The sequence below is a fragment of the Trifolium pratense genome, linkage group LG4 (genome assembly GCF_020283565.1).
Source record: "Trifolium pratense cultivar HEN17-A07 linkage group LG4, ARS_RC_1.1, whole genome shotgun sequence".
Classification (NCBI taxonomy): Eukaryota; Viridiplantae; Streptophyta; class Magnoliopsida; order Fabales; family Fabaceae; genus Trifolium; species Trifolium pratense.
This window is the reverse complement of record NC_060062.1, coordinates 37,363,805-37,377,938: the sequence shown is the minus strand read 5'-3', so window position 1 is coordinate 37,377,938 and position 14,134 is coordinate 37,363,805. Positions and strand designations below refer to the sequence as shown.

The window sequence follows — 14,134 nt, the reverse complement described above, 5'->3', positions numbered from 1 at the left end:
ACTTCAATATGCAATGAAAATCTAGAAAATTTTGGTGAAATAAAAATGTCATAAATAAATTAAGGATAACATTATATTTTTATAAAAATGTTGGCGTAGAACAAAGGCATTGGGGTATTAAAAAAATAGTCAAATGGAGGGTTTGAGTCTTCTACAATCTAGAGATATGTTTGGCTCATTCAGTCATTCTTGGGGTTCGAATGTTTGTAACTTTGTTTATCTTTCAATAACTTTTATTTTACCATAGAACATAGAATATGTACCAACTTAACAAACAAAAAGAAAAATGTACCAACTTGTTACTTCTTAATTAATTTGAGTAGTGAACAAGGTAGAATGTTTCTTAAAATAAAAAACAAGGTAGAATGTTTTCCGGTAGAAGGGCTTTAATTGATGTAAATTGATTGACAAACTAAACAAAAGCGTTATACATACTACCTCCATTTAGGGATGACAAAAATATTTGTACCCTTTAGATATCTGCGGATAAAATCTGCCATGAACATGAGACCGATAACTTAATGGATAGCGGATAAAATAAACGGATATATTTCAATTACCCGCATTTAATGGATACGGATGCAGGTTTAATACTATTTGTGTTTGCGGATATCCATACCTACTATAAATTAGTAAAATTACTTAAATATCCCTATTTTTTTCTTACAGATTAAATATCCCCATTAAAATCAATTTGTTTGGTACAAATTTGGCCAGTTTTTTTCATCTAGTAGTTAGAAATTTCATTTTAAAAGTAAATAAGTGGAGTATCCTAGGTTGAAACTCTGACTCTTGCATAATATATTCGATGTCCCTATCAACTGAGCTAAGTTCACGGGAATATTAGGCCATTTTCTTTAACCAAACTAGTCATGACATTATATTTTTTTTTTAAAAAAAATTAATATAAACATTTCTTTATGAGCAATAACATATATAAAGAGGATATAAAGTTTTGAAGTATTTTTTTCTTTGAATTTTATTCTTCATTTAAGCTATTTTTTATATAAATAATAATAATAATAATAATAATAATAATAATAATAATAAAATATTTTAAATATATTTTCTTGTACAACAAATTTATTGTTTTTTACTCAATCAAATAACTAAAATTACTTACATGAAAAAAATTATAATTTTCATTGAAAAATTCTATAGTGCTTGTCGGCACGCTAGTATAGATTCATAATAACATTAATAAATTCTTCATCATTTTTTTCAAACATTTTTCATTTTTTTTAAACGGTTATTATTAATAATTTGAATTGTTATGTTTTCTTAGTTTTTATATTCAAAACCTGATTTCCTTATTACTTCACTCCATTGTTAAACCACTAAGCCATAATTAATTCCCATAATTTGTAATGTTATTTTTTTTTCTTTTATAATTTTCAATTATTATCTTATTTAAGTTAGGAAGCATGTTGAGTCAAGAAAAGTTAGGAAGCATGTTAAGATGTATCCTATATGGCGCTGGCATGCAAAAGGCTCCTAGGTCTCCCACCATGCACAAGGCTCCTTATGCATTGGATTAAAAGTAGTACATGATATTATGGTGTACTGTCAGCACTATATTATTATTTTTTTAATATTTTTTTTACTTTTTTAATCAGCAATAATTTTTTTTTTACTTTTTAGTTTTCGGGAGAAGAGTCTTTATGAGACTGTTTGGCAAGACCAATAAAAAAAAACTAATTTATAGTTCACGTCTTATATCTTATAAGTTAAAAGACATGTTGTTTGGTAATAGTCTTTTTACCATGAGCTTATAACTTATTTAAATAATATTTTCTATATGCAATTTTAAATAACTTTTGATCTTATAGGTTATCACGTTTTTTTTTCTCCATTTTTACCCTTATTACTTTATCTAAAATCCAATTTTATCCTTGATAGTTATTATTTTTTATAATTGAATATGACATACTTCTACCTGCCAGACATTCTGTGTTTTTTATTGTTTTCCTTGTACTTTATTTTTTTTACGAAACGTTATATTTTATTTGGCAAATAATATTGTTGATTACAAAAAGTTAAAAAAAAAATTAAAAAAATAATATAGTACTAACAGTACACCATAATATCATGTACTACTTTTAATTCAATGCATAAGAAGCCTTGTGCATGGTGAGAGACCTAGAAGCCTTGTGCATGCTAGCCAGCGCCATATATATCCATCAAGATGTTTAATCCACCATGACTAATTATTTATTAGCCAGGTCACTCTGCCTCATATATTCTTCACATAAAAAAAGTCAAAAGAACACTATATAATATATTATTTAATTGTTTTATCAAAAAAATTAATATTTAATTATTATATCTTAACTATTTTCCCTTATCCCATGTCAATAATAAATCCAACATAATCTCATATATTATCTTAATATATAATTGTTAAAGGAATAGTCAGACGTTTATCATAATTTCATAAACACTTCTAACCAAGGTTTTAAATTGCGGACCGCATCACCTGATGCGGCCGCAATATTGCGGATGCGGTAGGCACTGCAACCGCATCGGACCGCAATTGCGGTGTGAACTAAAATCACACGTGATGCCGCAACGCAACCGCAACGCAACAGCATTTCACCGCAACACAACGGAGTTTTGACTGCAACGGCCGCAACGGTTCAATCCAATATTCCTTTTCGTAAAAATTCAGAGAATCTCACCTTTATTTTTTCCTTTATGTCCTTTCATTTTAGAGTTTTTGTCTTCTTATGTCTCGATGACTTAAAAATGAATTAAAATTTATATAGAATTATAAGTAAAAGATATATAAGGAATTACAATAATTATAGTATTTTTTCTGTGTTTGTGCGGATAAAAAATTATTTCACGTCGCAACGGCCGCAATTGCATCGCAGTGTCCGCATTAGCTGCAATCGCAATACCTGCAACCGCAACCGCATCCACGACCGCAACCGCAATTTAAAACCTTGCTTCTAACACCACTTAGTAGTACAAAGAAAAGTACAACTTAGACACAGATATACTTGGTGAATAGTACACATACACTACTAAAACACAAGATGTTCAATTTTTTTTTTTTTTTTGTTACATATTAATTTAGAAGTTAACAAATCAGAAAATGTTATGTATTCTGAATAACTAAAATTCCCTTTTGGGTTGTTTTGTATGCAAAGTTGTGCTTGAATTATGATGACATTTATTTTCTTGGATCGAAAATCTACATTTTTCATCTTGGAGATGAAAGAATTGCATCAATTGCTTGCTTTACTTGACCAATGTCAGGAGCTTTTCCACCATTAACAGGCCAAAATTCATCAGCTGCCAACACCTATACCATGAATCAAACAAAAATGTCACAAGTCAAAACCAAGGTTTCAATTCTTCAAAGCAATGAACTTAATTTGAGGAAACTCAACATTTGAGCATACATAAAAGAACTACACATAACAAAAAAAATTGTAGACAGAGATGCCCATTCATGTTGTTGGTACATCGTTGGTCCTCCCATCTTAGACGGTTCAAAAATATGCCTATTTTTATTTTATTTCAAAATATGAGTTTGATTTTGGATTGTCCGATCTTGATCAAATGATATTGTGTGAATATGGAAATCACTGATGGAAGAGGATCCGGATCCAAAGTAAAATGGAAATTAATGTATGTGCTCAAGTCTCACCTTGACTTGTAACTGAAGAAACTTCACATAACTAATTGCTTTTTCCAACATGGTAACCAAATCAACCTACAAAATCCACCATCTAAATTAAACATAATTCTAATTAGTAAAAACTTATAAAGATTTTGTCTTGGATTAAGAAGTTCAACTCTGTATAATATGATTATCTTCCCAGTCAAAGAAGTGCAAAAAAAGTAACTTAATATTGAAGACTAATTTGAAAATCTACCTTGGAACCGTTTGGTACAAGTTCTTGTAGGATCTTGAGCCTCTCACTTATTCTCTCTCTTCTATTCTGAAATACAAACATTCTATCAACACTAAATATTTTTTAAGTTTTGCTTATATTGCAATCAAAACATAATATAACTTGTATTTGAAGCAAACCTTGGCAGCAACACTTTGAGGATCCTTAGAAGGATTTGACTTAGGTTTTTCTTTTTTACTTGCATTTGTGCATGGTTTCTTGGCATTGGCAGATTGCATATTCTCTCCCTGTAAACACAAATCTCATTTCAGTTTACAATTCCGATTTCAGAAAGTTTTCAAAGGACTATTTCGAAAAAAGTTCTAATAATTTAAAAAAACAATTAAATAAAAGGTCTGCAACCGCAACCAGGACAGATAACATCAAGGTTTTTGATGTCTCTCTGTCTCTGTGACTACAATACGACGGTTGTATCAGGCTTACCTGACCGCAATTGAGGTTGTATCAGCCTCAATTGATCGTGATCGTGCAAGTCTCAAACGACTAGTTTTAAACATGGTTATAATAATTTGAAAATATAAAAATAAAAGGTTTGCAACCACGATCTAGACAACAACATCAAAGTTCTTGATGTCTCATCGAATATTGTATTAGTCTCATTTCACGGCAATTCAATACAACTACGACATAATATATAACCTCAATTCGAAACCTTGTTAAAAAAAAAAAAAAAAACCCTCAATTCAAAACATCATAAAAAGAAGATTTTTGTTTAAATGAGGATGCAATACCATTGATGGGCGCTTCTTCAACACCGATTCATGTGTTTCCGACTCTTTAAGGCTATCATCATCATCACAATGGACATTTGGTTCAGAGTATAACCACCCACATGAACTTTCACCATTTTGCTTCTCTTTTGTACTATTGAATATGGATCCATAGGATCCACTAGAAGTTTCAAAGTTATTGAAATTAGGACTAACATGATTCCATTGTTGCAAATTATTCTCATTGGAAACCATATTCCAGCTCTGCTGAAAACTAAGCAAAGATTCACTACTTTGCATGAGATTATTGTAGTACTCATCATTGCCTTTGAAATTAATCAAAGACTCTTCTTCATCAAGTTCATAACTTGTGTTGTTATAAACATACCCTTTTTTGCTACCACCACAAATGGTAGTAGAATTTGTTGTAGCTGAAGCTGAATCATTGCTTAATCCATTAGTGCTTTGTGAACCATCTTCATCTTCAATCATAGATTTTTTATGAGACATTATAGAGTTAATCTCTATAGTAGTTTCATCAAAAACACAAGATTGAAACTTGTTGCTTAGGATTGAACTATGTATAATGTTGTTGTTGGCTAGTGCCATTAAAGAGGGTGAGGAAACAAATGCAATAAAAAACAAAATAATTAAGGTTTGTTTAGGAAGAGTAGACAATGAACACGACAACTAGTGAAGGATGACAATTTATAGATGTCTAAATTTTCAAACCAACTACTCATTTTTTATGGGAGATTGGTGTAATGATTAATAATTGAACTGAAACCATAATTATGGGGGAACAATAAATCAAAACTTTAATACTAAAATATATTTATGTGGTGTGGTCCCTTTTGACTATTAGGTGTTTTATATTCATAATTGTAAAACAAAATGCATAAAAGGTGTCGCGCTATATATTGAGTTTGGTATTTAGAGAATTTGGTTAGCGATTCTTATTAAGAAGTTTCATTTCGGACGTTTCACATCGGATATGAGATAGTAAAGTGACTCTCACCTTACAAATTGGTTTTGTAAGATTGAGTTAGGCTCAACTCTCAATTATAAGATTAGAGTCTCTTCAAAATCTGTACGTTAAACCACATGATATATATCACAATAGATGTGAGATAGCCTAACTGGTTTTATAGGTTGATTTAGGCCCAACACTCAATGTTAAGATAGTATCAGAACATCTTCAAAATCCGTATGTTGAATCACCTGCTATCAGGTTTTCGCTATTGGTCCACCCACTATTTATATTCACGCACCAAGCCCAATAATATTGGGCGTGAGGGATGTCTTAAGAAGTCTCACATCAGATCGTTGTTGAATTAATGGATAATACCATATTATTATTTTTATGGTGGATCTACTTTTTAAAAAATCAACTTCTAAGATGAAAAATATGAAAATATTTATAAATTTTTTAAAATTTTATCTTTGAAAATGCGGGACTTGTTTTTCCCTAATAAAATAAGTATATGGTAGCATTGTCCTGTTAGCACAACTTAGTTGATTTGCAATGATCCGAGTTCAAATCAGAGATTTCACACGCATTTAAAAAAGTATATGGTAGCATTGTCCTGTTAGCATTAACAAGGTTTCTATATCGGAGAGTAATTGGACGTAGTAGTTAATAATCCATCAGGAGTATGTGAGTTCGAACTCAAACAATTCTTAACCCAAATTGGTTTGGCTGAAGGATATGTAGTTTATGAAGTACAAATATTCATCAAATTAGTCGTGTTTCTATATCGGACATGTGTCAGTGTCTTTACACTGATACATATGATTTTATTGAATTGTCATTTTCTTAAATTCTCCCTCCAGTCTTATATATAAAAAAAAATCTAATTTTTAGATTCATTGTAAAGTTGATGTATTTAAACTATAATGTTGTCTAGATACATCAACTTTACAATGAATCTTAAAAATAACTTTTTTCCTTATATATAAGATCAGAGGGAGTAATTATTAGCGTCGATATGTCAGTATTCATATCGGATTCGGCGTACGTGTCTATGTTCGTACTTCTTAGGGAATTAAAAGTAAGCGTGTCTACAAATTTCTATAATTTTTTAGTTTGATTCATGTTAATATTAGTATTGTTTTTGCTGGCAAAAGAGAATGGATTAAATGATATAAAAATAAAAAGAAAACAGCAAAAATGAGCGTGAGGAACGGCGTATCCTTAGCCAAACCCACGTCTCTAACTCTGTCTCTCTGATTCTCATATGAGTTAGGGTGTCACTCAGTTTGATGCATGGAGCTATTTATGGTAGCTTCTCACATGTTTCCTAAGTGTTATCTAAGCACGTGGACTCAAATTCTGTTTATATATACTATATTTGTATTAACATTCTGTGCAGCTGTCGCTTCTCTGTATTACTTATTCAACTATGTCTATAATTAAATACTAATTAATTTGCATGAAGAGTTCTTATTATAATTTCTGAGTTTTTTTTTACTATGTATTATGTACGATTAATGTCAAATGAGTAGGCTAAGTAACGTGGGAAAATATAAACCATATCTGATATCATAAGGATATTGTTGGAGGAAAGCCCAACTAAATAAATCAATATGGTGTTGTACCACTACAAGAATTCCTTGCAATTCCGACGAACATTTCCTACCATAACTGATATACCAAGCAGTGCATATAAAAGGTAAACGGATAACAAGTTGCGTTGTTGATCCTTCTTGAATAGTAAAATCAATCCTAAAGTGAAAGAAAGAAAAGAAGATTTGATTGAAAGGTTTTGTAAGAAGATCCACTGGACCACCTAATCTGATTCGGGAATCAGTTCTGACATCAAGTGGTTTCAGCACCCTTCTAATCGTAGTTACGGGGAATCGAACTGAGGTCCTCCCTACAAAGTTCAGCGTCAATCACCACTGAACCAAGTAGAAAACAATGCTTTAATTGTGACATGAATGAAGTAATAATATACACATATACTATACTTTAATTAATTAGCTAGTGAAAAAAGAGTTACATAATTATGTGAATTCATCTCTAGCTAGAGCAACTGAATCAATAATATGATTTTTGAAATAAGTTTAAATAATGAATTATGAATTCCTATATAATGACAAAGTCAACATTCTCTCTAACAGATTCCATCATATGTAATGAATTATTAATTCCTATATTCTACTCATTTTTCCCAATCCTAGATCAAATGTTCTATTTTAGATTATCTTTATTTTTTTATGAAGAACAAATTCTGGTTGCTCATGAAAGACAGTTAAGTGTATCTTTTACACACACAAAGAAGATATCAACATATGATTAGTTTTACAGACAAGCAAATTTGAGGCTAATTAAGAGGGGAAAATTAAACCAGATCTGACACCGAAAATAATCAATTTCTTTCTTCTTGTCTCATGTGCAGAAATTGACATTGTTTATTGAATGAAAATAAACTCGCTCGAAGAATTGGTCTAAATAATAAGGATTTTGAGCCCTTTAAACAAGTAGTCAAGAGTTCGATTCATAGCTCCTACGTATAAAAAAAATTCAGTTGTGTCCCACAGATTTTCCTACGGAAATTAGTCATCACTAACTATAGTAAAAACATTGTATCTAATATCTATATTATAGTAACCAAAAAATTTATACAATACTACCCATTGTTAGTTGGTTCAGTAGTGATTGATGTTGGGCTTGGTAGGGAGGGCTGAAACCACTAGATGTCAGAACTGACCCCCGCACCAGATTAGACGGTCCAGTGGACCGGATATTAGTCGTAAAATAAAAATAAAAATTCAATCTCTGACATTTTTATATTAAGAACAAAGTAGTCCCTTATACTTTACAATAGAGAAACCGAGAGTATCTACAATGAAGTTCATTATCTTTTTTGTGATTAAGTCGATTCTACGTGTACAAGTTACGTATTTATAATTTTTTTAATAGTTTTTTTTTTTGAAGAAGCTAAATTAGCCCATCCAAATTGGTGCAAGAGAGAATCGAATCTCAGACCTCAAGAGGAGCACACTCACAGGTCTCAAGCCAATACCGTGCACCAACCCAAATGGGTTTAATTTTTTTTTTTATATAGTATTTACTAAGCATTCAATCTCTCCAATCTGCACCTCTTAAAAAGTTCTATTAGGTGCCGATGCTTATTTTAACTCTACATCTCACTAATAACTCTACATCGTTATAAATGTGTCACACATAAATATATAGATACCGGTGCCTATTTTAGAAGCAGTATCTATTAGGTAATACTCATTTGTGTTTTGCTCCAATTGAGGTATCTATTAGCTAACGGTACCTCAAAAATAATCACCCACCATTGGAGATGTGCTAATTTATCACCAATATGAGAGATCAATTTGAATTTTATTTTTGTTAGGTATCCCGGAAAAATTTTATGATGAATCAAAATGATTCTTCACTCTAAATAAAAATATAAAGAAGATATGCTAATCTTTTTTAAGTAAAAAAGAAAATAAAAAAAAAAGAAAAAAAAAAGACTAATATTTTTGTATTTATTTTATTTTTTCATAAAAGAGGCCAAATTGTTTTTATTTTTTGGTCTTAGATGAAGTGGTAAATTCACTGAAATTAAACTCACATAATTATGAGATTTCGGTTCGAACCCAGGTCACGACGTCCGGCTTAACAATTTCGGCATTTTTTGCCGGTTGAGCTAGAACTTACGGGATAAAGAGGCCAAATTTTATTAACCTAGAGGCTGAAATTAGAAGCTCTAGCATCAAACATTACAATAGAGAATAAATGCGAAAAAGCATGATAAAAAAAACCGGTAATAATAAACGATGTCGACTAACCGCTTTGAGCAACATACAAAATTTAACACAATATGTACTTCGAACCAATCCGAGTAGTTATTAGATAGATCATCAAGCTGCACAATCATACAGTGAATTTTCATCAATTAAAATGTTCAAATCGCAGGTATTGATTACACAGAGGAAATTGTGATGCATACTAGTTCAATGGTAGCACTGAGACGAGGAAAAGAACTAATTAGCATTGAGACAAGGAAAATAACTAAAGCTTTAAATACAACGTAAGGACGTCTTATACACAGTTCGGTTCACCCAAAAAAATACAGTTTTGTTCGGAAAAAAATTGTATGAGAACAGTTCGGTTCGGTTCGAAATTAAGAACCGGTTCGCCGAACCATTAATCTGATTCAGTTCGGTTCGGAGGAAGACTATAGCATTTCGGTTCAGTTTTCTGTCTTAACTGAACCCTGGATAGTCCTAAGTCTAACGCCCACTTTTAAAATTATTTTCAGACCTTATATTATCTAATGCAGACTCTTAACACACTCCACTCGTGCTCAGGAATGAACATCTAGAGCGTAATGAGTGGTCCGATAGAGCGCAACAAACCAGATTAAACACAATATATACCTCGAACCAATCAGGTAGGTACTAAATAGATCATCAAGCTCTACCTGCACAATCATACAAGTGAATCATTATCAATTAAAATGTTCAAATCGCAAGTGTTGACTAGTGGGAGGAAAATGTGATGCATCTAGTTCAATGGTAGCATTGAGAAAAGGAAAAGAACTAATTGGCATTACAACTATAACAGAGTAAGCTGATACTCCAGAACCATGGCAATTGTTGAAATTTAAAAAGAAAAGGAATGAGCTTAGATTAAGATTGTGAAAAATATTTACACTGTCAACACATATCCATTAAATCCTAATGACGATACGAATGCAAATACAGAGAGAACTGTAATAAAAATCACACAAACAGTGAACTAACAAAAATCATAAATGACAAAAAATCACAATTTCAAATAACTTTGCAAATTAAATTATATAGATCAGTTAATTTAACATGTTCAACTTTAAGCCTCGGTGAAAGGAACCTTTATATCACTACCTAACATAAAAAGGTTGTTAATTCACTAGTAAAGTCTTCACTGCAAATTTCAAGCTCATGTAAGGTAATAGAAGTTGGTTCAATACAATGGAAACAAGAAAAGGTAGGATAAGAAAACAATATTCGCATAACCAATAAACCAACACAATAATAACTACAATTGCATGAGTTTGCTATTTATTTTATTTTTTCGCAACACTGAAAAGAATATATTTTATTAAAAAGCACAAGGTGTGCAAAAAATAAGAATGGAGTATAAAATACAAGAAACCGAAACCGGCCCCTAAAATGCTTCCAAGGGGATGGTCAATCCTAGTCGCCAAAAAATCAAATCCTGCCCCTAAAATGTTTGCCGCCTGCAGAAATTTGGAGTATCATCTCAGCATAACAGGCTGAAGCCAAATGCACTCTTACAACATGGCTGCGTTGTGAGTTCAACCATTCAGTCCACCGCCAAGCAAATACATCCCCTAATGATCTGCACAATAGCAATCAAGATACCATAATCCAAAACTAAAAATTCAGCAACCAATCTATCAATGTACCAACACTTGAGGAATTACTAAGTTCCAAACCAACTATCCAAGTTGCCTCCCCAAATACCCTTGCTACTGCCACTCTATGAAATTCAGCACCGACACTCAACTTTCCTCTATGAGATAACACCTTTGTAATCTGCTTTTCCTGCATAGGCAAGTGCAAGTCTGCCACTACTACAGTAAGGACGAGAAAACTACCTGCTGACATTGATACCTCTGAAGCTTATGATACTCGAGCTGGATACATTCTGATTACAACCAAGAGGCTGGTTGACAGTACATTGCAAAGATAAAGGATTACTGTGTCAAAAAAAGAATCAACCATTAACGAAAATATAACTATCAAAATGATCATAACAGCAACACATGTCTTTTGATTAATATCAAAGTGATAGCGAGGCCATTGAGTAGCCCACTTTTTCTTTTGAAAATATAACTATCAACAAAATAAATAAATAAATAAATCATAATAATTACATAATTGTCATCATCAAAATAACCAATTATATATTGAGAAATTATCTTACCTAAAGTTATTCTTACATTAGACCTCTAGAAATCATTTTCCGAAGAAGTTTCTCCGCCTTTTCATTCTCATCTTTATGAAAGAGAGCAAAAATAGTAGTTTGATAAGTTACAGCATTAGGAATGATACCATTATCCTCCATTTTTGACAACAAAGCCTCTACTTCATCAAACAAACCCTCTTTACAAAGTCCGTTGATCATAACATTATACGTTCGGATATCTAGACTATAACCCTTAATTAAAAGATCCTGAAAAACATCCCGTGCATTCTTAAGTTGTCCTCTTTTGCATAGTCCATCGATAAGTATAGTGTATGTGTATGTATCTGGTTGAATGCCATGATCTTTAAGTTTCTTCACCAATGCAATTGCGTTGTCAACATAATGGTTTTTACATAAAGCATGTAACAAGGAATTGTAAGTGATTACATCGGCAAATTGACCTCTGTCATGCATCTGATCAAGAAGTTTCCAAGCATGAGAGATTCTCCCTAATTTGCACAAACCATCAATAAGAGAAGTGTATGTTATTGTATCAGGAATAAGCTTCTTGGTTTGCATTTCTATGAAGAGTTTCATGGCTTCATCCATCATTTTAATCTTACACAACCCATTAATCATGACATTATAGCAATGAACATCAGGAATCACTCCTCTTTGAACCATAGTGTTGAATATAACTTTGGCTTTATTGACTTCATTAATTAGGCAATACCCATCCATTAACGAAGTATAAGTAACAACATCGGGTTGGACACATTGTTTAATCATCACAGCTAACACATTTTTAGCTGCTTTCACCTTCCCTTCCTTGCATAAATCATCGACAAATATATTAAAGATAAAAACATCAGCATTGATTTTTCTCAATACCATTTCATTTAAGAATCCAATTGCTTCTTTTAATTGACCAACTATACAAAAGCCATGGATTAGCGCAGTGTAAGTGAAAACATCAGGAGAAACTTTCTTTGCAATCATTTCAAAATATAAATCACGAGCATCTATTATAAGCTTATCTTTACACAGATTGTCAATAATCGTCGTGTACATTACCACATTAGGTTTGACCAATTTCCCTTCAATTCGTCTTAGAACTTGCAAGGCAGCTCTTGTTTCCCCTATTTTACACAGTCCATTGATCAAAATCCCGTAACTAACTTGATTGAGATGAAATCCACATGCAAGCACATGGTCGTGAAAATGCAGAGCTTCTTTCACCTTACCGTTAAAACAAAGACCTTTGATAAGAGTATTTAAGGTTATGACATTGGGCTGATAACCCAATTTGAGAATCTTGGCGAATATAGAAAAGGCAAAAGTTACATGACCAACGTGGCAGTAACAATTGATCAATATAGTCAAAGTAAAAATATTAGGCATAATTCCATTGAATTCCAATTGGTGTGAAAGAGAAATAGCAGTGTGATAATGGTTGTTATTTTTAACAAGGGAAATTAAAATCTTGTTAAATTGTACCATGGATGGGGTTGGATTCATACGGAGCATATAATGGAATGAGGAAACAGCATTATCAACATTATTATTATTATTATTACTAACAAGAAATGGAGAGTGAGAGTATAATCGCCTTAAGAAGGTAATAAGAAAAGTGGGATTAGAAGAAGAACGAAACCTGAACAATGAAAACAACGACGACATTTGAGCGATTGATGGCTGAAACTATAGCAAGACAGAGTTTTCACGCCACCAAATTAGGGTTTTTCGCCCCAATTCAATTTACATTTTTTAGACACCATATATATATATATATATATTAAAATATTGTTTTTCTTTTTTTCCAATTTGCAGGATATTGCATTATATGTAGGGGTTGGGATTCAAACTCCGGTCATATCACTTATCCATGTTAAGGGTAGAAAATTTTTAGTCACTAAACTACTTAACAAAAAAAAATTGTTTGTTTATTATTGGATTAAGTGGGTAAGAGTCTTGGTCCCCGCATGTGGTCGGAGGTTCGATTCGTAACTAATCTATCTGGAGAAAATTCGGTTGGGATGAGAGAACCCACCTTTATACTTCACAGGCTCTCCAGCTAAGATTAATGATCGCTAATGACGGTGAAAATTTCGAACCAAATATCATGAAAATAAAAAACTAAAGATAAGTAAAGAGAGTTTGGCAGTTGGCAGTAAAAAGATTCAATGGTGTCACTGTTTTGATAAGCCTCCTTGATGGACAACTCTTTAGTGTATACATATTATTAGGTATGTTTGCAGTTCGGTTTGAATCAGTTTTACAGCATATATTCATCTGATCTAAAGTTAAAATTACAAGCATATACTACATAAATGTTATTGGTCGGTCGAATACCGAGTTTTTTTTAATAATATTACATTAAGCACAATGTTGTGGTAACAATGAGAAGTATTCAAGAGATTTTAGATTCAGAATCTTCGACAGAATGGATCAGTTTGCCTGAAAAGAATCACTGCTGCTCTTCAATGTCTTGATATCAAACAGAAGTTCTTCTGAGTTCTGGTAAAGAGGCTTTTCCCTGAAGTGTTCTTGAAGGTCCATTGGAAACA

The 14,134-nt window shown here is 32.0% G+C and overlaps 2 protein-coding genes across 3 annotated transcripts; both read right to left on the bottom strand.

Annotated features, from left to right (window-relative positions):
* Positions 1–2,440: 2,440 nt before the first annotated feature.
* LOC123923338 (putative transcription factor bHLH086) lies at positions 2,441–5,290 on the bottom strand. 2 transcript variants are annotated; one of them, XM_045976024.1, is made up of 5 exons: positions 4,655–5,290; positions 4,043–4,150; positions 3,885–3,950; positions 3,656–3,721; positions 2,441–3,307 (listed from the first exon to the last, which is right to left on the bottom strand). In XM_045976024.1, exons 1-5 carry the CDS (start codon positions 5,240–5,242, stop codon positions 3,206–3,208), a joined length of 930 nt encoding a protein of 309 aa, XP_045831980.1. In that variant the 5' UTR covers positions 5,243–5,290; the 3' UTR covers positions 2,441–3,205. The 2 variants fall into 2 exon arrangements, 1 of the variants encoding a protein (XP_045831980.1); XR_006814348.1 differs by having other exon boundaries at positions 3,265–3,307; positions 3,656–3,737.
* A 5,333-nt stretch (positions 5,291–10,623) lies between these two features.
* LOC123881871 (pentatricopeptide repeat-containing protein At1g12620-like) lies at positions 10,624–13,331 on the bottom strand. Its single transcript, XM_045930623.1, has 2 exons — positions 11,586–13,331; positions 10,624–11,358 (listed from the first exon to the last, which is right to left on the bottom strand). Exon 1 carries the CDS (start codon positions 13,245–13,247, stop codon positions 11,598–11,600), a length of 1,650 nt encoding a protein of 549 aa, XP_045786579.1. The 5' UTR covers positions 13,248–13,331; the 3' UTR covers positions 10,624–11,358; positions 11,586–11,597.
* Positions 13,332–14,134: the final 803 nt, after the last annotated feature.

Coding starts and splice junctions, on each gene's coding strand:
- LOC123923338 (XM_045976024.1), bottom strand. CDS start 5,242: ATGGCACTAGCCAACAACAACATTATACATAGTTCAATCCTAAGCAAC. Junction 4,151..4,654: donor TGAAGAAGCGCCCATCAATG/GTATTGCATCCT, acceptor TTGTGTTTACAG/GGAGAGAATATGCAATCTGC. Junction 3,722..3,884: donor TTGTACCAAACGGTTCCAAG/GTAGATTTTCAA, acceptor TGGATTTTGTAG/GTTGATTTGGTTACCATGTT.
- LOC123881871 (XM_045930623.1), bottom strand. CDS start 13,247: ATGTCGTCGTTGTTTTCATTGTTCAGGTTTCGTTCTTCTTCTAATCCC.